The sequence below is a fragment of the Platichthys flesus genome, chromosome 2 (genome assembly GCF_949316205.1).
Source record: "Platichthys flesus chromosome 2, fPlaFle2.1, whole genome shotgun sequence".
NCBI classification, from domain to species: Eukaryota; Metazoa; Chordata; class Actinopteri; order Pleuronectiformes; family Pleuronectidae; genus Platichthys; species Platichthys flesus.
Window position 1 is genome coordinate 18,092,027 of NC_084946.1, and position 24,131 is coordinate 18,116,157.

The following is a 24,131-nucleotide window of genomic DNA, read 5'->3' on the forward strand; positions in this document are numbered from 1 at the left end:
GGGGGAAGTGTTTGAGTCCACAAAACACTTTTGGGGTTTCAGGGGTAAAAGGCGTTGCAGCCAAATTCCAAAAAGACTGGAGGAGGATAACATTTAGGCAAAAAACTTGGTGTAAATGACACGGTTTCAAGTTGAATATGAATATCGGGGCTTCTGGAAACTTGGATGACACCACAGGAGCGGTATGGATACTTTTTTTCTTAAAGTTGTATTTATACATTTTAATAGGTGGTCACCATTAACAGCCATTACATTGAATTTGTCTGGAACACCTTGTATCCCTGAAACTCTGAAAGTGTCACTTCAGCCACCCCGCACAGTGGTGAGTGGATAATGAGTGAATTTAAATTTGTTGGGGTGAACTATCCCTTTAAACCTGGCTATGACTGTTGTTTTATGGCCGCTTGGAGGCAGCAGTCGGCTCCACAGCTCCGCGCGATGCGGAAGAAGAAGAAGAAGGTTCGTCTCCACTGCAGCAGCACGAGAAGAAGAAGAAGATCGTCTCCATTTTTCGTCGGTTTGTTGCATCTATCGACGACCTACTCGTGAAAAACACCAGAATATTGATACTGAGCTGGATAAACAAGTAAGGCACGTCTCACAAAATACAACATACGGTGAAATATACTCATTATAACGTTGTATTCTACAGGCTCAGTTTAGAGACTGCGTACATCCACCGGCTTTTAACGTTGTTAGCTAAGAGGCGCTAGCCCCCGACACGGTCATCCTCTGAACGGTGTCGTTTGTTACAATGATCTGATTCAGGTCGGTACTTTCACCAGGACAGAATCACTGCTGTAGTACCTCTGTTTATTTGAAGTGGTTTGCTTGTGTTTATGCCCTGGTTCTAAATAGCACAGTTATTTATTTTTGTTGTGGCGTAGGTTCTTCAGGCCTAGTGATGGTCAATCAACGATTTATACAGCTTATCATCCCCTTGACCAGCGTCACTCACTCCACGTCTCGAAAACTAGTATTTAAAGTATTGAAATCAGTTTTAGGGGGCAATGCACACAAGGACATCTTCTAACGCTTGTTTTTAGGGTCGTTCTTTCATCGCCCTTCTCCCAGCGGCGGTCATGTATTGAATATGGACATAATGGTGATTTTATTAACCTTAATAAAATGATCTTTTATCTTTATTTGTTGTTGTTGTTTCCAGATAGGATTGAGACTGCAGCCATGTGGGATGGACCAGGGCCCAGGCAGGGACCACGGGGAGGACCACCCTTTCGGTAAACAACCATCATTTAGTCACTGGCAGTAGATTGTTATTATTATTATTACACACTCTAATTGAGTAAGAATGAAATATGATCTCCTCAGTAAGGAGAGGATGTTGTTTGTGCCTGTGCAGTTCGCTAGGGGCGAAGAACATTGTTCAAATGTGCTGTCCTCTCACCTGTTGATCTGTATATTATTGCTATAGCCAGGTCAGCATTCTGTGGAATATTTTTGTTTATGTTTAATGTTATTCATTAATAGCAAAATATAAAAAATCGAGTTAGTAGCAATATAAAGCTTATTCATTGTACAAGCAAATTGAAGAGGTATGTAGCGCATAGTGGAATTAACATGATATACATCAAGTGTGTCATTCTCTGCTCATAAAGAACAGTTTGAAACCACCAACCTTCACACAGAAATCATTCCCTTAACTCAATGATATCAACAGACATGAAATATTTTATCCTGATTTGGTTTTTGGCCTTGTCATCCAGCCCTGTTGTAACACATTAGTGCTCTAGTCTCTTGGAAGACTTGCTCATTGGTTGACTGATTCATTTAATGTTTACTCAGCTAGCTCCAAACTAACTACCACAATGTGACAGTGTTATATTAATGTTAATTGGCTTTGTGAGCTGGTGAGTGCACACTTTGGCTCATTAATCTAGAGGAAACATTGACTAAAACTGTCTTTCTTTAACTATACCCTTTGAAGCTCACACATTTTCTCACGTTTCTGCATTTAGAGTCTGCTTTTTTGTATGTATGTGTATACCACTCTATATGGTGATTGGTTGAGGAATTCTGTATTACAACAGTTTAAATGCCTGTATTATTTTCTTTTAAGAATGATTTTCTGTTACGTGCATGCCAAAGTAATCAGGCTAACATATTAATATGTGTTCCAGTGGAGATCATCGTGGAGAAGCGTTTGGGGGCAGAGATCGTCCCATGCCTGATTATAGAGGTAGAGATGGGATGAATATGGGTCCCATGGGTCATATGGGTCATATGGGCCAAAGACCTCTTGACCTACCATCTATGGACATGAGGAGGATGGATGCACCACCTATGAGGGGCCGTGATGTGGATCCACGTGATATGCTAGGTAGAGAACCTAACAGGGATTTCTTCAGACCTGAAGATGAACCAGATTTCAACCTCAGAAGGCATTTTGAAGGTTCTATCAGAGAAAAACTGATACACTCCTCAGGGTCACCAGGACCAGGCAGGAACTCAGCAGACATGACAGCAAGGGGTATGCCACCACGGGATCCTAACAGTAAATTTATGGACATGAGAGACAGAGAGCCATTTCAATACAACATGCCACATTTCAATAATCCCAATGTTGATGGAAGAAGAGGGTTTCCTATGGATCGATCAGAGCGAAATGATGGATTAAGGGACATGCGTGACCGGCCCCCGATAGGCCCTGGTGACAGAGATCGTTTTGATATGGACTTAACTCCACGTGAAAGGAGAGTTATGGACTCTGACAGAAGAGGAGGGACAGCTTTAAATTCAAGAGGCGGATTTAATTCTGATATGGATTTCAGAAATCGTCCTGAACAGTCATCTGAATTTAGGGGTAGAGATCGGTCACCCATAAGATTTGGAAACAATGATGTCCCCCCAGTGGAGAGGGCAAGGTCAGATATGCCTGCAGACATGTCTGGCCCTCAAAGAGCACAGTTTATGGGTGGGCCAGAATCACTAAGACAGAGAGTCTATCAAGAGTCTAGTAGCAGTCCCCTAATGGATTATCGGAGTGGTGAAGAGATGACTCTTGCGGAAGAATGGAAGAGTCGCCAGTGTGACAAAAAACCATTCGTTGCCCCGGTCAAAGGTAGGGGAGCTTTACCTGAACCCAGCTTCCCTGTAGGGTTTGACAGAGATGCTGCTGTTAGGGATTCACAACATTTTCAGGAGAGGGAACGACCATCTACTGAATTCCAGAGGAAAGATCTTGGCTTTCCTCGTGGTGACCACTTTCCTGCAGTTGACCTACCACCAATTGGCAGGAAAGGTCCACAAGACATTCAACCTCCAGTAATAAGCCTGTTTACTGGCCCTCTTGGAAGAGAAAAGGAAAGTAAGCATTGGCATGGAGAAAGGGAGGCTAATCGCAGTCAAGATAAATCGCATCGTGATGAAAGACCCCCTTACCATCAAGACAAGACTCTGCCAACACATGAGAGCCAGCAGCCAAATGATTCTTTTAAAGGGTTGAAGGAAAGTCAAGGTCCCGTCAGGGGTGCGATTGGACTGGCCCATGATTTCCAAAGCAGCAGCACTGTACAAACCAAGGATCAAGACTACAGGGACATCGATTACAGAACAGGGTCCGGGAGACCTTTTGATTTCAAATGTGAGGAGCTTCCACCGCCAGAGAAACTCATCATCGAGTCTAAACCAATTGTACCTTCAAAGTTTAGTGAATCTGTCTCTCAGGTTAGTACACATTCTCCCTTGTTTAAAGTCATATTTGCTCTTTCTTATAATTTTTATGTTTTGTAACCATCATTTCAATCTAAATGTCTGTTAAGGATCAGGATTACAGGAGTGCATCCGTGAAGGACAAAGTTTCCAATACAATATCTGTAATTGGTATTCCAAAGACTGCCACAATGGAGCAGGTAATTATCAAAGAGAAAAAACGCTTTGTGTTAATTTACCAGATTGTATTGGACTCAATTGGACTGTATTGGACTCAGTTCAATATTTTGTGTTTTTGTGTTTTTGCAGATTCTTGGGGCTTTCGCGATCCGTGATGGTGTTCCAATGCAGGGGATGAAAATCAAAAATGTGGTGCCGGGTAAGAATGAAGTTTCTTTTTGGAACTGTTTGTGTCCTTCGATCGCTAACGTGTTCCTCGACATTTCGCTCTTAACGACATTTGAACCTCCGCATTCTTTCTTTTTTACGATCATGTTTGCTGTTGTTGCTGGTTTGTGTGAACTCGCTCATTAAGAAGGTGGGGGGGGGGGATCTCTGTTATAGCCTCCTTTTTCAAGTCGGAAGGTGTTGGGTCATTGTCAGTTGTAAGTAAAGGAGTTGCCAAGGATCCAACATTAACAGCGCCGGATAGTGGCAGTCCCAAAGGGTCTGGGACAAGTGACTCATTGAATGGGTCCTTCAGGACAGTTTATCTTATTTCTTAATTTGAAAAAAGATCAAGTCAACAAACCTGAAATGAGAACTTGTTAGTGCTTTGTTCATCCTGCTGATCCAAACATCTGGATGAGTGAATGTTTTCCTCAATGTATGGCTGTAAATGTGGTTTTATAAGATGCCAAGCCTTTTTGTCAAGATTATGTCTTAAAGGCTTTTTAATTTTTTCATAATCAAAACACCTTCACAAATTAAAAAACATAAAATAAAAAATGTAATTACTGAATGGTCTCCTTGGGGCTTACCAAGCAGTCGTTCACTGGTCTGGAATATCTGTATGTTAAGGCTTGCCTCAGCACCTTTCATGGCACGGTCTGATATGACTTCAGTCATCTGAAGCCTGGTTAGAGAAAAGGCCTAAACAAAATGTGTTTTCCCTGAAAAGGTACGTGTATCACTTGAGGGATAAAAATCGCTCACACTGTCCTCGATGTATTCACGAACTGGTGGCTTGAATGTTTTAGTGGGTGGCTGTCATTACTGGCATTGACTAACAAAAACCCATCTGTATTTCAAATGCTGTCCCCAGGTTACAGCTACGATACGGCCTATGTGGAGTTTTTAAACCTCGAGGATGCAGTCCACTTCATGGAGTCCAACAAGGTGGCCCATCCTCGTCACTCTACGAAGGCCGTCTCTCCCATCAGGATATCGAGGGGTTGAGAGGGCATTTTGTAGACGGGGGAGGGGGAGAACCTGGGAACTCGGGTTGCTATTATTTGTGGTTCACTAACTTTAGGATATAAAGGTGTCACCTTTTGACATTTTTAGGTACTAATGTCTTAAACCTCAACAGTAAGTCTTAGAATTTTAAGTATTATTAAAAATTACTTACAAAGCTATGATAGTACTCTAGGTTACTGGTTAAGCAAGTTACATATTATATTTATATCACAATTTCCATGGCAAGTTTCCCTCCTGTTGTTTACTATTTGTTCTAACCCCAAAATTAGCCACAAACTGCCTGGAATAAGGTAAAACAGAAAAAGTTGAGGAAGACTAAAACTAATGAGGTTTTAACATTTAAGGAATATTTAATGATGATTATGATAATGAAGATACTGTACTCAGCCAACATTTCCTGTGGTAATTTCCTCTTTGTAACAAAGACGATCGCAGAAATGGTTCCGACTTATTAACTTTTGTGTCAAGTTTTATTTTGTCATTGCTTTGTGCTCCCATCTGTTACGTGTCTGTTGTTGAAGAAGCTCCAGACATGAGCACTTTTCTTACCAATTCCTTGGCATGCCTTCAGAACCAGAACAGAACGCAGTTAAAATGCAAAGGGCTGGTTGGTGAGGAATGGTATTGTTCCAGGATTGTAGTTTGAGTAAAGAGGTGTGTCAGATATTGAATCCTTAAGCAAGGGTCACTGACTTAACATCCCTGGAATTTTATCAAAGTGGAAGTTAGTTTGTCATATGTCACAACGTCCATTATGTAAATAGGTGATTGTCTTCCACAGCTATGTACCAGGGAGGTTTCGTTTTGCTACTGCAGTGCCTTGCCAGAGAATGGCTCAATGCTTTCTGACAAAAGATGAGCCAGGTGGAACCTTTTTGTAGGAAAACTTGTTTTTGTTGCTGAATCTCTACAGTGGCATCCCCACTGTGTTGCTGGACTGACCTCATTCAAATGACAGAGGGGACTGTGTTTTTTCCTATTAGGATTTAATGGTTAATATACAGTCAGTAGTTTGTTTGCTTACTTTTCAGAAGAAAGGTAGGATTATTTTAGGTTAAAGCAGTTTCTTTGAAAAGTAAGATCTTTCCATTATTTACCTCAAGACTTTTTTATTATTGCTTCTGAGGGCGGCTGTTAGGTATGTTGCCAGTTTGACTTATTGGATGCCAATGGCAGTAGGTCTGTCAAGTTGGTTTCAAGGCTGAACTATTCCATTGTCAAACACATTGCACAGGAATCTTATTGTGCCCACAGATTTAGATTTTTCTTTTCTTAAAGACGCACCAGCTGGATTAAATCTGTAAATTATTACTTCATCGACTTGATGGATTGATATTTACCCCGGACTTTTCTTCTCACTCCACCATACGGCTGACTTTGGTGGTTCCGAAAGATTTCTCTACAGATGATGGATACTCTGCGATACAGACATCTGGGGTTTTTAAAATGTGGTTCACAACTTTCCATCTAGTGCGATTATGAGGTCGATTTCCCAAAACTTGGTTTGCTTTTCTTTATAATGACAATTACAGCTTCATAAAATGTCCAGTATGGATTCAGACGTTCAGTCTTGTTGTCTTGAAGTTTCCGCGGCAGCTTGTCTGTGACAATCATTTAGCTTGTTCAAGTTGTTTTCAGTCATCTGTGACTTCTCCCAGAATGCCCCTCCTCTTGATGGTGTTCTCTTGAAATTGTCAGTGAACACTCCCCACTGGGATTTCAACTTCCTTCGGATTTCTCTAAGAAATTTATGACCAAAGTTCTCATCTTGTGACAATGAACAAAGTCTTCAGCACTGACCAGATCGCTGCACTTACCCTATCATGAGATGTAGGAGATGGCTTTAGATTTTGTTTAGTTTTATTCAAATTCGTGGTTACTAAGATAGGATATTGTATGGTTTTGATGGCTAATTTTTGTTTGTACAAATGAGATGGTCTTTCGAAATGACCAGTAAGTATGGCTGATAAACACTCTGTAACAATCTGAACAGTACATCTTTGTGCTGTGAGCTTCCTTTTGAAACAGCTTCTTTTACAAATGGAATCTAGTGTTGCAATTGTGTTTTGTTGTCCACCTTACCTGCTGAAGGTGTGGATCTCATTTTCACTTTGAAGTTCTGTTGCCTTTGAATACTTTCTGTGGTTATGAGTATTTCTTTGATAAGAGTCAGGAGTATTTGTAACCGAGAATAAATTAATCAGCCATTATTTTAATGAATGATCAGTTGTTTCCTTAAATTAACAAATCAATGGCAAATATTCTGTAGCTCATTGTTTTCAGTTGTGGGGGGTTTGTGGATTTTCTTTGTCTTGTGTGGCAGTGAACTGCAGATCTGTTTTTTTTTGGGTTGGACAACACAAGCAATTTGAGGACAGCTGTGGGTTATAGAAAAAAGTGACTGTTTATTAAGTTATTTCTGAAATTGTATGGATTAAAGGATTACTTGATTTATCGACAGAATAGTCAACAGAAAATTATCCTTAGCTGCAGCCCACAAAACAATCGAATGTAGTAAAGGGACGATTGTGCTGTGTGAAGCATGGTCCGGGAGCTAGGCTTTGCACATCATCATAAGTGTTGGTCCATTTAATCCTCAGCAGTGAGGAGGAGGACTAAACCTGCCACAGTGCATGTCATTGATAGAATTTTAGGTATGAGTCACCAGTGTCATTTTATACTAATTAATATTGTCTGTTCTTCTTTCAGGGGTCCCTAAAGGTTGGCACTAGAACGGCTGCCATGAAATTCATTCAGCCAGACGAGCGTGAAAGAGGTGTCCATGTGAGTAAAGGGAGAGCAATAGTAAACATGTTTTTTTTTGGTAGTTTACCAGAAATTCTCAAATAAAAGCCACTATTTAAATAATTGTTGGGGCGCTATGAAAACAAGATTTCCTATATTATAACAGCTCTCATAGTTAAAGTAGCATTATTTCAAGAGCATTCTTTTGGTATAACATAGCAAAAACATGTCACTCTGACATTATTGTTTACATCACCATAGTTCTTAAAGTTATTGAATGTTCCCTCCTTCCTGTCTTCACGAATTAGGAATCAGACCAAAAACTAACCCAACACCAGGAGCCCCAGTTACCCAGACCAGATGAACCTTCAGAAGATTTGGACACTAACCTAAATGGGACCAAACTCAAAGGTCCTATGGATCCAATGTCCCACAGCCTGTGGCAGCGCAACTCTGACCTGACCCCTGAGGCCTGGCAGCAGCAGGTTGACCAGCAACTCCGACAGCAAGAGATGGAGCTGCAGGCAGAGTCCTTGGGCAACCGCGGCCCTCCTCATAACGGCTCTCGACCTGAGTCAGTATTTAAAGACAGTAAAAGTACGTTTACGAAAGCTTTTGCTTTTTGTAACACTCAGTGGACGGTTATTCTTCATTGTAATTCATAACTGGGTTGACTTAACAGTTTTTTCCCTTCACTCTACAGCTATGATTATAAAGAATGTGAAGCCCAACACGACAGTAGAGACTATCCTGAAAGCCTTGGATCCCTTTGCTTATCTGGATGAGAGAAATGTCAGACTAGTGAAGGCCAAGCCACCTGGAGCCAAGTGCTTCTGCTTTGTTGACATGGACTCCCATGAGGTATATAACAAGAACTCTTAACCCAGTTTGCTGTTGTTAATAACTTCATATTCTAAAAGTATATGAGCACCCTCTTTCTGCAGCGCTGCACGATGATTTTCTGATGAAGTGTTTTCTTTTGTAGCAAGTGACACGTCTGGTTGAGCTCCTCACTAAACCCAGACCCCTTTACGTTGATGGAGTCCGAGTTTATGCTGAGGTGGCAAAACCACTGAAGAACCAAAAGTAAGTCACCAACATGGCATGAAGTGTCCTCCCACCATGTCTAATCAAGAAATCCAGTCTCAATTCGTCCTGATTATTTTCTGTCTGTTTCAGTTTTAGAAAAGATTTTGATAAACCAAACAGTTCCATCCTTGGCTTTGCACCTGAGCCCGGCATGATGGGGGTAAGTTGTGGTCTTAATAGTCAATATTACTGAAAAGCAGAGACTGGTCAGAACTCTCAGCTTGACCAAATGTTTTATTTTTATATGTGGCATTCCAGCAGCTGCCATTCCCGCCACCTCCACAGTACTTGCATCCTCAACAGCCGCCTCCTACTGCTCCCCCAGTTGGAATCCACGGTGAGACTTCATCAAACACACTCTTGTATACTGACTTTGTAACCAGGCTTTATTTATTATTAACAAACTTGTATCAGTATACATCATGGAATCATCTCAAGCTGTCTCTCACATTTTGTCACCAGGTGATATGTTAATCGGCACTAATCTGCCTTCAGCTCCCAGCATAAGTCAGGTAAATTGTGAATCAAAAAGCAAAGATGTCATATTTTGTCTGAAAACGAGGCATTTATCTGAATATATATATTTTCCTCTCCTCTTAGGGAGTTGGCTACTGTGAGCCCCAAACTGTGGATCCTTCATTTCTTACTGGTGGAGCTCACGTGCCCACAGAAGCTGCTGGTGTGATGAGGGCTGCTGCAGACGGATCTCAGCCCTCTGGTAAGAAACAAACAGAATTTAAATACACATTGTCCGATCAACTTTTATCAATTTCATTATAACATTGTGGTTGATTTGATCTACTTTAGCCATGTAGCATGATTTTTTTTTACCAAAGATTAAAGGTGACACATGCTCTTAGTTAGTAGGACTTTGAGAGAGAGGGCAACACAGGTTTAAAAGTGGTTTAACTCAAGTGACTACACTCTCAATTGACTATGTTAAGTCAACTATCATAAAAATACCTGTTTACCCCGTTTCATTATCCACTTTTAAAGACCAGTGCTTTTTTGTTTATACCTGTTGTACCGGTCCTAATCTGTCCAGGCTCTGAGGTTCCAGACACGGCCAACTACTTGTATGATGCTACATCAGGCTTCTACTACGATCCTGAGACAACGTTGTACTATGATCCCAACTCTAGGGTGAGATTTCCTCTTATTAGAAGTTTTCCTGCGTGTTTGTTGGATGTTTGAAGATGTATGAAAATCATATTGTCTTGCATTAGTTGATATAAAGATGTTAAAAACAGTTGTGGTGTCATCGCACATCAAGATAAAAACCAAGAGCACCACACAATGCTGGAGTGACAAAAGTACTAAAATACTTCTTCCAGCTGCGTCTGTTGTCTCTTAGTAGCAGATAACAAAAAAATGTTTTATCACTATATGATAATGATAGAAAATTAGTGTTTGAAGGATTTCCTGTCCAGGTTAAGCTTAAATATGCATTCATAATCAACCTATAACAACCATAAGTGAATCATTGTTTTTGTCATTTCTCCAATCTCTTTTTGTATAGTATTTCTACAATGCTCAAACCCAGGAGTACATGTACTGGGATATGGTGACAAAAGCGTACATCCCAGTTCCGGGGGAGACCCCAGCTGAGACCCAGCCTGCGGCCATGACTGCTGAAGACCAGGCCATTCTTGCAAACCCAGCAGCTGATGCTCCTCTGGAAATGAAGAAACCATCAGAGTTGTCAGATACAGAAGGAGTTGAGATGTCTGAATCAGATTCTGTCCCCACTTCTGTATCAACTCCTGAGAAGAAAGATGAAGAGGACGCTGCTAAAAAGGACAAAGAGGACAAGCCAAGAAGTCTCGCTGCTGTCAAGGTAGCACTTCCGTTATAACTGTGTTCTAAATGGGACATGCGCACGTTAATGGGCAGGTTGTAAAGTGGTTTGTTGCTGTTTGCAGATCATGAAAGATATGGAGAGATGGGCAAAGATCCAAAATCGGCAAAAAGACTGTGTCCGTTCCCCATCACCGCTGCTGAGGACTGGACTGGACGATGATAGGAGGCAGTCAAAGACAGCTGATTGCGGTTTTGCTATCTTTGAAAGAAAGGTGAGTGACCCACTCTGAACATTTATGTGTGTGTTATAGTTTTACAATGAGAGTAGATATGAGAAATATACATTTGTCTACCCCTCAGATATCCGGTGGAGATGATCTATTTAAAAAGCCCCTCGCTCCCCTTAAGAAAGATGAAAAGTCAAAGGTATGAATCCACCAGTGGAGGCCATTTTACACACTTCATAGGCCGTCTGGATGTCCCTGAGACTTTGACCACACATCACTCAATTTTTATGCACTCCTGTGTGGGCCATTAAAAAAAACGAAGAAGTAATGACATCTACACATGTCTTTCTTAGCGTCCAATGGGTTCCCTGGGTCTGCTGGCGTCGGACTATGCAGCTGGAAGCGATGAAGAAGTGGAAGAGGACAAGGAGGAGGCAGCTAAAGGGAGTCAAGGCGGCCGCGGCCAGTCTGACGACAAGGAGGACAAACTGACTGACTGGAAGAAGATGGCCTGCCTGCTCTGTAGGAGACAGTTCCCCAACAAGGACGCTCTGCTCCGCCACCAGCAGCTTTCTGACCTGCACAAAGTAATTCCTCTCTTCCTCTGTGTGAACACTAGTTTATACTCATGTACAAATAGCCCTTTAATACTTGATGTGTTGTCTCGACAGCAAAATATGGAGATCCATCTTAAGATCAAGAGGTCAAAGAAGGAGTTAGAGGCACTAGAACACCAGGAAAAGCAAGTAAGCCAACAAGTAAGCCAACAAGTAAGCCAACAAGTAAGCAAACAAGTAAGCAAACAAGAATAGCCTGTTATAGAAATGCTGAGGACTTCCATGTGTTTGGCTACTGAATGTAGAATGTGTCTTCCACAGTTGAGTGTCAAAGAAACCGTCAGAGCACCAGTACCGAAAAGAAAGAAACACCACCAGCAGCAGCAGCACCACGGTAACTGGGCTGGAAGCTCGAGGTAGGGGTTCTTCACTCGGTGTTGCTGACATAAGAAAGATTGGAAACTAAATGGCACTCCGGATACTAATTAATAATTTTCTTTTGTTTTAGGGAGATGAATAAAGTCAGCGAGAGGCCTGGTTTAGGATCTGAACCCGTCCCGGTGGGTGTAGAGCCTTTTTCTTTTATGTAAATGGACATCACGTCAAGTCTCCTTTTTATTCAACTCATCCTTGCACTTCTTTTTTTCCAGCCGAGGAAAAAGAAGGAGACTGCTGCTTGGGACCACGCCACCTACAAACAAGCAGTACGGAAAGCCATGTTCGCCCGGTTCAAGGAACTCGACTGATCTCATCTGAGCACCTCCCTGCTTTGATATGTGAAATATTAAAGACACGCTCGTCCACCTCAGCATGAGAAATCCATTTGACTTTGCTGTTCCCCGCCCGCAGAGCCACAGATTTCTGCACTGAGATTAAGTGACTAATGATGTGGTTAGGGAAAAGTAAAAAATAAGAATTAATTGACATTATCATCGATGGATGTTGTACAGAAATTTATTCCTGTTAATTTGAGTATTATTCACGTATGTGGCCTGAATGTGAAACGTGTATTTTTTTTTTTAAATTAGGCTCTCACACTGGCCACAGTCACTTTTTGTTTTATATCTGAATGATTTTTACATTGTCATCATGGGTTGTAATTGCCCCTACATGTTCATATTTTTAAGTATAAAAAGTTATTAATAACATATATGTTTCCAGTGTTTTTTCTTCTACATGTTTCCACTGTTTGGTGTGAGTTGAATTGTGTTGTACCTTCATCGTCACTAGATGGCAGAAAAAGGCCTTTTTAGTTTTTCTCTTCAGTTGACGTGACCTATCCAAGTCAGTTTGCTGAAATTAAATCACCAAGACTAATTTAATTTTTACCAACTTAATGAAACAACATGTAATACATCTCAAGCTTATACTTGAAATGAGAGTTTAGTCTCACAGATTCCACTACAATGATATTCCCAACCTGCTCTATGAAATGTGTGCCTTTGACTGATTTCAGTTTGTATTAGACACAGCTTTAATGTTCCCCTCTTGTGTACTGTAGATTTTAGAACATGAAGCCCCCCCCCCCCACCTTCCCCTGACCTTTACTGATATGAAGAAACCTTCCGTCATCCCCCCTAGCCCCCCTCTGGCTGTGGCACAGCCCATGTAGAGGATTGCATGGGTTTAGTGTACTCACATACAAGCTCATCTGAGCGCAGTAACCAGAACACTGGGGAGCCCGAGGAGCTGCAGTCAATGACAAACAGCAGACATGGTGTGGAACCCAGCCAACACGTATGTGCCTCTTACGCTGTGTTTACTCCTGGACTCCATGAGCAACCCGAGGCCTGTAACAGGTAGCTGACTCTGCCGCCGGGCCTCCCACGGCCTGGCCCCGCTCCAGACAGCAGTGGGTAAAAAACGCTGAAGGTGAACATGATTTTTGGAGAGTGACGTGCAGAACGTGGAGTCTCTCTGTCTGAAGGGATGGGGCAACATGGTAACAAAGCCTCACAGTTCAGTGGAAGCCTTGTTTTGTGGTTTGGCTATAAAAACAGAGGAAAGCACAATAAACAAAACCACAGTGATTCTCTCCGGTTCAGATGTTTCTGCAGTAAATCCTGATGCACATGTTTGTCATAGCTGTAGCTGGAGTTTTGGGACTGTGCTTAAGAAACTATTCTTATGAGACCAATTTTAATTAAAAAACATTCATTTTTTCCTGCCTGGTCAGTGACAACACCACCATTTTCCACTATGTCACTCTGTAGAGTACATACCTCCGCAGAGGACACATTTAAATTCCCCATCCAGATCTGTATTTAGATCTGCACCATGCTGTTCACATTCATAAATCAGTCCTCTAAATATGCCAGATTTTTTTCATTAAGATCGATTAATCATTCTCTGGGAAATCAAGGAATATGTAAAAAATACGCCCTCACAATGCAAGAAAGTAAAAAAATGGATTCACACCAAATTATGTTATGTTTAACTTGTTCTGTTGTGTTTGGTGGTTTCTGTTATTGTATATTTTAATGTTATTCATCAAAATCTCTTGCAACCTTTTCCAACATTTTCACAAGTTATGTGAAACATTAACAAAGGAAGGGTTAGGGTTAAAATTGCATAAAATCTTTATGCTCTCTATGTTTACACAATAACCCCAAAATGTACCATATTTTACAATATTACAATGAAAAGACAGACCTGATTTACTGCCCTGAAAATGAGCAACCATTGTACCTATTTAAATGTTTTACTTGTCACTGTATTCCCATGTGTCCTTGGAAAAAAGGACTGTCTGAATGAGAAAATCAAAGGTCTAATCACACCTTTAGATGTTGGAGTCTCCTTTAAATTACCTCCACATCCGCACTGATTTTGTTCACGTCCCTGTATCCCGCTGGTTTGACATGATCATACATTTCCATTTCACTGTAGGTCAGTGAATCCTAGGACATCAAATAAATGAATACATTCTCACAGCATCACAGTCAGGCCCAGGATCTGTGTATTTGCATATAAATAGAGTATTTATTACCAAAGATGGACTTAGGTTTACCGACATGGGATGAGGAGTCTTTGTCAATGCAAAGGTTACTGTACCATCCTGATCCTAATGTGTAACTGAGTTTACAGTATTAGTGCGACTGAGCTGTTTGATCAATGCAGACATCTAAAATTAAGTCACTGAGGGATTAGCTGGTATTTCCTTGACAGGCAGACAGGGGAGTTCAGAGGAGGGTTCTCTGCAGAGTTAAGATCAAATCAACTTTATTGAAAGCAGGTTGGGGAAATTCACCTGTTACAGTTGTCTAAATGAGGTAGATGTGAAAGTATAAAATAGGACCAAATAAAGAAAACGAAAAGAAAGAGAATGTGTATATAATATGTACTTTTTAGTACAGACTATTAATGAAACAGGCTTGAGTAAAATGCAGTGGCACAAGAGGAGTCAATGAGCATGCATAGCCTACTGTATTTGTTCATTATGTAAAAGATATTTAAGTAAACATACACTATATATATACATATATATATGTATATGTGTATATGTGTTTATACATACATTATGTAAAACATATTTAAGTAAATGTACACTATATATATATATACATATTTATGTATATGTGTATATATGTATACATATATAAATACTGAATATATATGTATGTTTGTGTACGTATAAATATATGTAAAAATCCAGAAATGTATGCATTATGAATTATGATAAAATTATATGAATATACAGATTTAATAGAAATACACCTAAGTAATTTTAACAAAATGTGGCAAACATATGGAATAATGCAATTAGTATATTTTGTATGGATAAAACTACACGAAATCTGCACATAGACACTGATAAGCAAAATTATACTTTTAGCAGAAATAAGATATATTTATTATTTACTATTCATTTACTATTTTAAATTGTTTTAATATAGTTATTATTATTATTATTGCTCTTTTCTGTATTCCGTCACAAGACGACCCTAGACCATAGACCACACCCCCATCTCCTTGTGACCGATGTCGTCATTGTCCACCTACAATCGTATACGTCCCTGGAATGAAAATGAATGTGCTGTTGGTCTGTAAGGATGAGGGGTCAAACACAGAGCTGCCATGTTAGCTTCCCCTGTGAATGATAGTTTTCTGGCAGCATACTGGGGGGGGGGGGGGGGCAATTATCCCAGCATGAGGGCTTTTAGCAGCAGGCCAGTGGCGCTGGTGCAACAGTCTGGGGACGAGACAGAAGAAGAAGACAGTCAGCAGGACGCTCACATGTTGAGATGTGCTGTCAGTCTGCACAGGCGGGCAGATCAGGAAGAAACACGGTTTGATATCTTTTAACTGGAGGTTCCACACCCAGCTGCTGCACACAGAAGAAGTTCTACACGTTGAAAGCGTTTCATGCCTGTGTACATGAAAATATGTCCCTCCATATCAATACCAAGTGACAAGGACCTCACCACACACCGTCTCGTTTTCCAGTGCATTTCATCCTGTTGTAGAAGCTGATCTCTGTGTGGAATCAAACCCACACAACATTAAAGATGAAATGGATTATTCCACTTTATGCTTATGATTGTGTGGTTGTTTCAAATCCCGTCGTTTTTTTCCCGCAGTGACAAATGATCAAAAACACATCCCATGTAGAATGACTCGGTTAAGGAGTAGCATGTGCTCGTGGTCGCCCCCATGCAAACAAAGAGACTGCTCCATCGCGGGCTCAAAGGAGAAGCCTGGCTGTCTGCACAGTTTTCACCATCTGGCTTATTCTTTCAAGTGCACGTTGAAAAATGATGTCTGTTATTGATTGCTAATCCATAACACAGTCCTGAAAACGTCCTGGTGATTGTCAGGCGCAGGACGGACTTCAGAGCACAGCTTATGTTGGGAATACTTGGACCGTTGCTCATGGCAGAACCAGATCCACGGTCGGACCTGTCATTGAGAACGTTATAGACACTGCAAACATTTGGGAATGATATCATGGCTTTGCACTGCAGCACTGAAGGAGACACGACAGGAGACACAGCACCACATTTACTGGGGAAACAGTCACGCTGCAAAAGCTGCACATGAAGCCAAGTGTAATAATCCTATATATGGATTATAAGAACTAGCTGTTCTTGTTTTTTGTTTAAAATGATTAATTTGGGCCTTCTAAGGAAGATCCTCTGACAGATTGTGGGTTCATGTGCTGTAGAAATATTTGGAAAAACTCGGAAACTTCATGTGAACGCCAACTCAAGTCGGAAATGTTGGTATACGAGTCGCCAAGTCACTGAAGTAAACCGTTAACATTTTCAACTGTTACAGACTTGTCACTTGCAATATCCACGTTCATCTTAAAAAAAAGGACCTAACACCATTTGCTTTTCAGCCAATAGACAGATGTTTTTATGATTAACATGCAAACATTTGAATCATTTATACAATCAGTCCCACCTGATCCTTTTCCTTTGCCCTTTGCTCTATTGTGGGTTATTGTGAGTGTTGTCTAAGTCCATTAAACACATTAATACACCACATTTTCCATACTGTCCATCAGATTTCTGTGTAATCCTGCCAACAACCAACAAACACACGGGGAGAAAACGTATGAAAAGTATTACCCTGTCAGGTTAATTAGATTTCTCATGGTCACAGGGTTCAAGCACTCAGATATTAAGATTTTCATCCTGGTGAATTATTAATGGCCCTTTAATTCTTAATGTAATGTGAGGGTCAGTGAGCAAACGGCTGCGGGACCATGACGTTGAGGGAGGGGACAACACCAACACTGAGTCAATATTAGCAGGAGGGAATGTAGGACCTACAATCTGCTGCAGAAACACGCTCGTGGAGCATGTGATCCTGGTCAGGAGGAAATGGTTTTTATTTTAATGATTTTTCCCAGAAATAGACATTACCATAGCCGACAGTATCGTTATTAACAGTTTGCAGTGGTGATGATAACCCCCGGGAATATGTGTGATGGCTTTCACATAGCGGCCATATGGATGAAGCATTACGTCGGGTCAATTCCTTTTTCCTCAGTTTATTATTGCAAGTCACATGAAGTGGAAATAAACACCCTCGCAATCAGCCATTACCGCCGCAGTATATCGTGCATGTAAACTCTAAAAGTCCGTTTTGATACCGTATCATCTGCTTCCTATCTGTCGTTTCCTCCTCAGGCCGCCGCTTCCTCTCTCTGCAGGTCTACTCCTCAACAGTTGCATCATCCCGACGTGCAGCTGCAGCAGCTGATGCCTTACCTGTGGTTCTCAGGATATCATAAATGATTTACATGTACGTGTGAGCATTGCAACAGCTGGAGTGCAGATCCCGGTTACAGACCCCTGACGACAGGAACACGACTCCATGACTTTCAGCCCCTCTTGCAGAACAATACCTGAGCAGTGGGGCCCTGTAAATGTGCACCGAATCAGGGGGGTGCTGAAAGGTGCTTGCAACACCAAGGGTTTTTTACCAAAGCTCCAATCTGCTCCGTCTTCCTTCTGTGTGGAGGGAGCCCGGGAACACATGGATAGTTTCATGGGCAGTGGGTTTACATTAGTATTCTTCAGCTGATAAACCTATCAGCACTGTGTTGGGAAACAGACGGAGACGTGGTGCTGCTGCCTTTCCTCATTCGCCCGACATCACAACTCGATCCCCGCTCCGAGCTGGCTGCAGGATATTTTCATTACAGCACTTGGCCGTGCAACATTCGGGTGCATTTTTTTTTTTTATATGACAGCATTGTTGTAACACAATCACCTGCACTGGAGCCAATTCCCACTTTGACAAAAAAAGACTGTGCAAATTATCCTGCAGGCACAAACCAGTACAGGGACAACATTACCAGCCCTATCCCAGTTGTCAGCGATGAGGGATTATTGCAGTCGGTAATATCGCCCGTGCTGTTACATAGATAAACATGGATGAAGCCGGTGGGAAACATGCAAATGTCCATGTCTGCAGTGTGAGCTCGGACAGTTTATTCACTCTTCTTCATTTCCACTGTGACAGGCAAGTCCACATGTGTGCTTATCTACTGCAAAGGATAGGGAATGAAATCAGGTATAATGTTTATATATGTGCATGAATGCAAATATCAGGCACTCAGTAGAGTACCTCCACCAAGGCCCCAAACATCAAGCCGCACCAAATTGCACACACTCATAGAATCCCATTTAGTCCCATTTTTTCACCAAGATCCATGAATTATTCCCTGGAAATCAGTGTAAGTGTCCTAAAAAGTCCTATTTTGCAATGTTAAAAAGAGTCATACAAAATTCCTGGATCTGCACTAAAATGTAATGACTTTTTCTTTGACCCAGACCACATCCTTCCTCCAAGTTTCGCGCTAATCTGTCCAGCAGTCTTTGCGTAATCCTGCTTAAAAACAAACGGACAGGTAGGTAGAGACAAGAGCAGGAGACAAGAGCAGGAGGGGGGTAATGAGGGGGGTAATGAGAAGCAGTAAAGTGAATCTAAAGAGCTTTACATTTAAAATGATCCCTTATAAGCATCCCTTATATTCTCATTTCTCTTTCCCCCTCGCGTACGTGCCTCACACATTAAGCGAGCGCTGCCAAAGCCTCAGCCTGAGCGATCCACACCTCCCAGGAGAGAGCATTGACAACAACACGGCCATTTGGGGAAGTCGGTCCCTGAATGCAGCGCGAGAGACAAGTGCTTTAATGTGAGTGTCTTTTAATGGGAGCCTGTTAAACCTCAAGTGTGGCAGTGCATCTGCACAAGAGCAGAGGTGTGGTGTCATGAGAATCTCCCGGGTTCTTGAAAGAAATGATTCTCACAAAGGCTTTTTAGTTTTAAATTTATGTTTTAATAATTTATCCATTGTGAGGTTGGTATGAATCAACAATTTACTTGAGATATTAAGTGGGATTAAGACTGAGCACAACTTTAATTAAACTCATAACTGCTACTCTAATGTCATGAAAATGATGACATTTGAAATCATCAAAATCGAAATCGGCTCCATGTGCAGTTTGCATTCTGCTGCACATATGTGAAAGGCACAGTTATTTGTTTCACTCGATAAAATACAACTGCAGTATAACCTTATATATAGAGTTAAATGATATTTAGTGATGTTGGTTTGTGATATTGAGGAATAATCCAGCAGTAGTGTCTTTCTCTTTCTCTGTTCTTTTTGTTTAGTGTGTGTGGGCTGTTGAGCCAGTGACCAATCAGAGGCTGTTAATGTCTGACAAATGAATAAAGGTTAACAAGGGATTCAATGTGTTCATGATGAAGAAGTCTTCATCATCTGAGTCGTTCCTGTTTGCTCCTCTTCTCCTGCTCTCAACTGAACTGGTAAGTTCACTTAGATCTCCTTTCAACTCCCTTCTGCTCCACTGCATCTGATCTCAGACTCTTATCTTCGAAATGTCAGACTTTTTCAAAGCCTTTCTGCAGCTCTAACTTCTTTCACTTGTCAACACTCTGGCCTCTTTCCCCCCCCCCCTCCATATTTCCTTTGAGGCTGTCTTCTGTCTGTCAGACGGGTGCATCCTTCCACACTGCAGTGTCATAAAGAGGAGACGAAAGACGGGGAGCGTGTGCGTCGCCACACGACACAGAGAGTTCACCCTACATCACGTTTCAGGATGGGTGGTCCTGTCAGGGTCCTGCCTCTACCTGTCCTGGGAGCAGCTCTGAACCTTGAAGGACTAACGTTATTTACTCGGGCCTGAACGATGCCTGCAGGAGTGGTCCCATGGGCGGTAGTAGTGACCCTGTTTCTCCTGCTCTTGTCTCTGCAGGAAAGCACGACCAGAGGGCAGAGAGAACTCGAGATGTAGGTTGGTAATAAAACCATCTTAACGGGTAATGTTGTGTTGGTTGTGAAAATGTGTCCTCGGACTGATCGACCAGGCAAACGCTTCAGTGATGTCAGACCTTTTGCAATCCGCGTTCTTTACTTTGTGTTATTTTCGGTTGTAAAACTGTGATGATGTGCAGAGCATTACGCTTCACGACCTGATCTCATGTAACATGTCTCCATGTCGATTTCATGCGCACAGAAAATACGATCCCCAGCAAAGTGTCAAGCTGCATCCATCATACCGTGCATGAGAATCCGTTCTGAAAGTTTTAAATCTGGGCTGCCTGGATCCTGCAGTATGATTAGATTAAGATGTAGGATTACGCTTCAGTCGTGCACATGTTGGAACATTGAAAGATTTACGAGCTCGCGTTTGTTTAACAGAATGTCTCTGTCACATAAAGACATCAGCAGCCCACATCTGGCTTCACCCTTTTATTGAGGTTTCGTTTGCATTTTGCCAGTTGTTCCATAGGTGGCGTTGAAGGGTTGGTCGGAGGTTTTCATGGCTGAAGATACCATCTGAGATGTATTTTCTGATATCTTTTTGTGTCAGTGGTCCCATGTGTTGAGGCTGTACATTGGAGATAAATTTGGAGCAGGCACAGAAGCTGTGTCCCAATTCAGGGGCTGCTTCCTTCATTGGCTGCATTCGTATCACTCACAGCGCCGCAACTAGACTGTCCCAATTCGAAGGCTCGGACAAATGTGTCCTTCCAACCCTGAGCCACGAAGGATCCACCTGGTGGCCCAACATATCCCAAGATGCGAATTGAGACACTGATAAAGAGTAAAACTGAATAAGTGTTTAATAAATCACCAAAAATTACCTAAGGTGCTGACCAAAAATAAACTAGATACCAACAGTAAGTGACGCACTGATCCCATAGAAGAGGCCAACACATCTTGATTGCCCCCTGGTGTCTGACTGCAGTATTGTACATTTTTCTCGAAGATAATTTCGGTCATTTTACCGTAGTTCTTAAAGTGATGTTGATGAAGCGCATGTATCAGCAGGACCTCGACACAGCGGCTCCATCCAATCACCACTGGACAGACTCTGGCTCCAGATGATGTCATTGGCGCAAGATGGCACAGTTTGTATCCAGGATATTTTGGCTTTATTTCTGGAAGTGGGAGGAAGTGGAGATGCTTCATTAATCTCTTTAGACAGTCTTTGACTGATGGGTGCACTGTAAACCAAAGTCAGTTGGCAATGCTTTCCACTCATGACCTGTTTACATGTTGTAAGTTGTGTTTCTATAACCTTTATCAAAAGTGTATGATCATCGTGATAGTGGAAGGCTCATTTATTTCCCCTTTACATACAAACATAGTACAGATAGAGTACTACGTCCTTTTCCGTATTCATATCTAACGTAAGGGGGCTCAAGACTCCAAGATCCTATGTTTGTTGTTTTCCCTGGGTCATCTCCCACAAGCTATGACTCCTAGTGCTTTACATGTATTTAGTTTGACATGAACCTAATCACCTTTAGAGGCCATCAAGGGTCCCTGCTGCAGAGAAGTGATCACAGAGCCAGGAAACGCAGCCACCTTTGTGTTAGGCCTAGCTGTGTGTGTGTGTGTGTGTGTGTTTGTTTGTGTGTGTGTGTGTGTGTGTGTGTGTGTGTGTGTGTGTTTGTGTGTGTGTGTGTGTGTGTGTCACCTCTGCAGCTGTCCATGCGTAAATCAAACACAGAAACTTGACGAGGTCTCCTAGTGGGCCTGTTTGACTAATCAGTGACCATGACTGCCCTCTAACAAGATTGTGTTGCTTCCACCAGTGTCAAACGTTGTTAACAATGCAGCCAGCGGGAGAGACACGAGTTGTTTCCTTTGAATAACTTAACAACTATGGTTGCTTCTCTTTTTGCTACAAAATCCTCCGTCAATATTAAACAGGTCCATTAATGAAGACCTGACCTGATACTACACGGTGGAGTCTTATCTAAGAGTCTTTTCTAAGAGTTTGTTTTGTGTTACACGGTCTTCTCCTGAAATCCTAGAAGGTGTTTGATCTGCTGTTCTGCAACGTGGCCCGGGCCATATTATTTATATGTCCTTGGCATATCAAGGGGTTCAACAATGGCATGCTATCCCTTTGGCCTCGACTTCCATTTGAATATCATCTGTCAGACGGCACAAGAGGAGACCTGCTCCGACAGAAAACGCCCCGAGCTTCTGAAATTACACAGCAATTTATATGTCATCTGTAATCGCTCTCTGCATCCACTCCGTATCCCGTGACAGCCATTAATTATCAGCTCTTTTTTATCTCTCCCCTCGTCTGCTGTAGGGATCTACCTGGATTCTCTGGGTGCTCAATCACAGCGCGAGCTTTGATACTGGAGACCGTGGTGGTAAAGGTGGACGGCATAATACCATAGGTGCTGATACGCTTTCAGAGAAGAGACAAATGCAGTTACCTGAGCTGTTTTCAGGTGCTGGGTAATAAGCTGATGTGCTCCATATAATGTGGCAGTAGCTGTACAGCTAAATGAATTCTTCCTGCACACTGAGCTGCTGCAAGCAGTGAAACAATGGCTCAGAAATGTTTGGCCTAAAGGAATCAGGAAATTTTCTTTTTCCAGATCAATTCAGAGAGCAACACAGGATTAAGTTTCTCTCTGCATCAGGTGCCAAACTCAACAGTGTGAGGATTAAAAGCGTCACAACATTCTGTTTTGTAGAATGTGTACAAAACATGAATCGAACTACAATGAGGACATTATATTACACTATATGTGCAGGACACAGGCTAAGCTCTGTCTCCGGGCATTAACCGAAAGAGCCGACTCACCTAACGTTTTAGAAACTGAGCTCTACACAAGAGAGAAAATACATGACAACCCAATCAGTCAATAAATCAATCAAACCTCATTCATATAATACTTTTAAAATAATCTCAATGAAATTCAAAGTTCTTTACAGGTGATTTGCAAAACATAGGATGAATAAAACGAGAAACCAATGAATGGCAACGTGATCCATGATAAAAAAGATAGAGAATAATGATGGAATATAAATTATGAAACCACAAAATTATAAAACACTGCATAAAAAGGGGATTTATGTTGTTTTTGATTTATATTAGTGCTGAAGCTAATTGATCTAACTTCAGCTGTATGTGACAAATAAATACAGCACCATCCCTCAGGGGCCACAATCCTGCATCATCATCAATGGACTCTGAAAGTACTGCTATCAACTCAGGCTTATAAAATTAATTGAATCAAATTGAGCTTTAAAGTAAAAATGCAGTTGGCATTAATTAGCTGAAACATTGTAATAAAACTATGAAAACAAATCCCAGATGTGTCGTGGCTCTGAGCTAAAGAGTTTGGGGATTTTGGTTGGACTACTTGATGATAAACTTTTTGCTTTCTGCTTGTTTGTGTTTGTTTGTTCTCAGTTCCTGTTTTATTTTGAAATTTAGCCCCCAGTGATTATGAGTTGACGACTTTCCCTGTCGTCTTCAGCTGTCATGTTTCCAGTGTCTTCTTGCTCCCACTTCCCAGTGTTGTTTTTTTTTCCCCTTGTTGTCTCTTAGTACTTTTGCCGTAATGAAATGAGTCTGTGGTTTGTTCTGAGTAACTGGGCCATTGTCTGTTTAGTTTTTATCGTTTAATTATTTAATACTGTAATTATTTAACCACATGAAATTCCATTCATTGTAAAGGGCTTACAGCTAAAATCGTATATGTAAATTCGCTTAAACCTGGATAAGTAAGATTTAAGTTAATAAAACAACGAAAACAGAGGATTTATGGGATTTGAATGACTTGACCTTTTCATAACATTTCCTTGCACAAGACCGGGGCTTCC

The 24,131-nt window shown here is 41.5% G+C and overlaps 1 protein-coding gene across 6 annotated transcripts; it reads left to right on the forward strand.

Moving 5' to 3' along the window:
• The first annotated feature begins 465 nt into the window (after positions 1-465).
• rbm6 (RNA binding motif protein 6) lies at positions 466-12,654 on the forward strand. 6 transcript variants are annotated; one of them, XM_062403614.1, is made up of 23 exons: positions 466-586; positions 1,166-1,238; positions 2,139-3,684; positions 3,780-3,869; positions 3,979-4,048; positions 4,934-5,007; positions 7,798-7,872; positions 8,142-8,430; positions 8,537-8,694; positions 8,819-8,919; positions 9,013-9,082; positions 9,181-9,259; positions 9,385-9,434; positions 9,523-9,640; positions 9,968-10,065; positions 10,442-10,759; positions 10,845-10,994; positions 11,083-11,148; positions 11,303-11,536; positions 11,621-11,743; positions 11,828-11,922; positions 12,015-12,066; positions 12,157-12,654. In XM_062403614.1, exons 2-23 carry the CDS (start codon positions 1,186-1,188, stop codon positions 12,250-12,252), a joined length of 4,005 nt encoding a protein of 1,334 aa, XP_062259598.1. In that variant the 5' UTR covers positions 466-586; positions 1,166-1,185; the 3' UTR covers positions 12,253-12,654. The 6 variants fall into 6 exon arrangements, with proteins under 6 accessions (XP_062259598.1, XP_062259613.1, XP_062259619.1 ...); XM_062403629.1 differs by having other exon boundaries at positions 11,621-11,731; XM_062403635.1 differs by having other exon boundaries at positions 11,621-11,719.
• Positions 12,655-24,131: the final 11,477 nt, after the last annotated feature.

Coding starts and splice junctions, on each gene's coding strand:
- rbm6 (XM_062403614.1), top strand. CDS start 1,186: ATGTGGGATGGACCAGGGCCCAGGCAGGGACCACGGGGAGGACCACCC. Junction 10,760..10,844: donor GAAGTCTCGCTGCTGTCAAG/GTAGCACTTCCG, acceptor TGCTGTTTGCAG/ATCATGAAAGATATGGAGAG. Junction 11,149..11,302: donor AGAAAGATGAAAAGTCAAAG/GTATGAATCCAC, acceptor TGTCTTTCTTAG/CGTCCAATGGGTTCCCTGGG.